General features: G+C 40.1%; 1 protein-coding gene across 1 annotated transcript in view; it reads left to right on the top strand.

Moving 5' to 3' along the window:
• Positions 1–1,493, top strand: part of TPX2 (TPX2, microtubule-associated) — a 55,960-nt gene that overhangs the window by 14,996 nt on the left and 39,471 nt on the right. Inside the window, 1 exon segment of the mRNA XM_012637737.1 lies at positions 557–718. Coding sequence (XP_012493191.1) covers positions 557–718 — 162 coding nt within the window.

The raw sequence follows: 1,493 nt of genomic DNA, 5'->3' as shown, positions 1-1,493 counted from the left end.
CCTTTCAGTAGGCTGTTGATAGAACAGACCTTTCACCGCCTTGCACTGATTTCTGGGCACAGTATAACCTAAGATAAAATTTCTTGAGAGAACCTAGCCGTGCTCCACTCTTACACACCCCACACTCCCCACCCCATTGGGAAAGAAGCTCCATAAGACTATAAGATGTCCTTTGTAAGCCCTACAGATCCTGGTGGCTACAGTTTTCTTTAAGAGGAACATGATGTATTTAGGGGGTAGATAAGGCCAATCCATGCTTGTATGGACCTAAATATGAATCAAGCAAAGTTAAGGAGTTTATTCACAATGTAGAATCTGCACTTTTCCTTTTCTGTAATACATTGTTCAATGTTGCCAGTATTTTAGTGATTATTTTTACAGTTTATCTGTGGAGTATATTGTGTATTCATTTATTTTTCATTGCTAGAACTCACTTGTACTTGACAAATGAGTTGGCAGTAAATGGTAGGGGGAGTTAGCTCCGATTTTGAGTTCATGGTATTGATTTGTTTGGATTCCTTGCTGATTGGACAATGACGATCTTACCTTTTCACAGAGGAGAAGGCCAATTTGGAGAATAAGTTTCTTGGGAAGAATGGGACAGCAGGGCTTTTTCAGGGCAAAACTCCTTTGAGAAAGGCTAATCTTCAGCAAGCTATTATCACACCTTTGAGACCAGGTAAGAAAACACCTTAGAAAAAAGCTCCTTGGCAGAATGGTGGGACAGTGTATTAGGAGCCTGACAATCTGGGAAAATCACTTAAATGCTATATTCCTTGGTTTATTGGTAAAATGGGCTAATATGAATGTAAAACTAACGATCTCTTGGAACTTAAGCTAATAGAGAATTTTATTGCCAAATACATAACTGTTTGCTTTTTATTACAAGATTTAACATAACCCATGTCTGTCTGGGAAACAAAATAGCAGAAGAGAAGAGTGTACTGCTTGCCTTCTTGCTACTGTACATGAATTCTTTGAGTATTGTATCTTATTTTAAAAGATGATTGACATTTAAACTGGTGTCTATATTGCAAAATATTGTCTATTTGATCAGAACATAAGGAGCTTTTTTTGTTTGTTTGTTTGTGACAGAATCTCGCTGTGTTACCCTAGGTATAGTTCAGTGGCATCATCAAAGCTCACTGCAACCTCAAACTCCTGGGCTCAAGTGATTCTCCTGCCTCAGCCTCCTGGGTAGCTGGGACTACAGGCACATGCCTCGATGCCTGGCCAATTTTTCTATTTTTAGTAGAGTTGGGGTCTTGCTCTTGCTCAGGCTGGTCTTGAACTCCTCAGCTCAAGCAATCCTCCTGCTTTGGCCTCCCAGAGTGTTAGGATTACAGGCATGAGCCACAGTGTCTGGCCTTGAGTTGGTTTTTGTACGTAGTGAGGGCTGGGGGTCTATATATGGATATCCAGTTTTATTTTACCTTTTTTTTTTTTTTTTGAGACAGGGTCTCGCTTTGTCATACAGTCTAGAGTGCAGTGGT

Source organism: Propithecus coquereli, unplaced genomic scaffold (assembly GCF_000956105.1).
Source record: "Propithecus coquereli isolate 6110/MARCELLA unplaced genomic scaffold, Pcoq_1.0 Scaffold122, whole genome shotgun sequence".
In the NCBI taxonomy this organism is placed as follows: Eukaryota; Metazoa; Chordata; class Mammalia; order Primates; family Indriidae; genus Propithecus; species Propithecus coquereli.
Note: the sequence above shows the minus strand (reverse complement) of the source record. Positions and strands in the feature narration are given on the sequence as shown.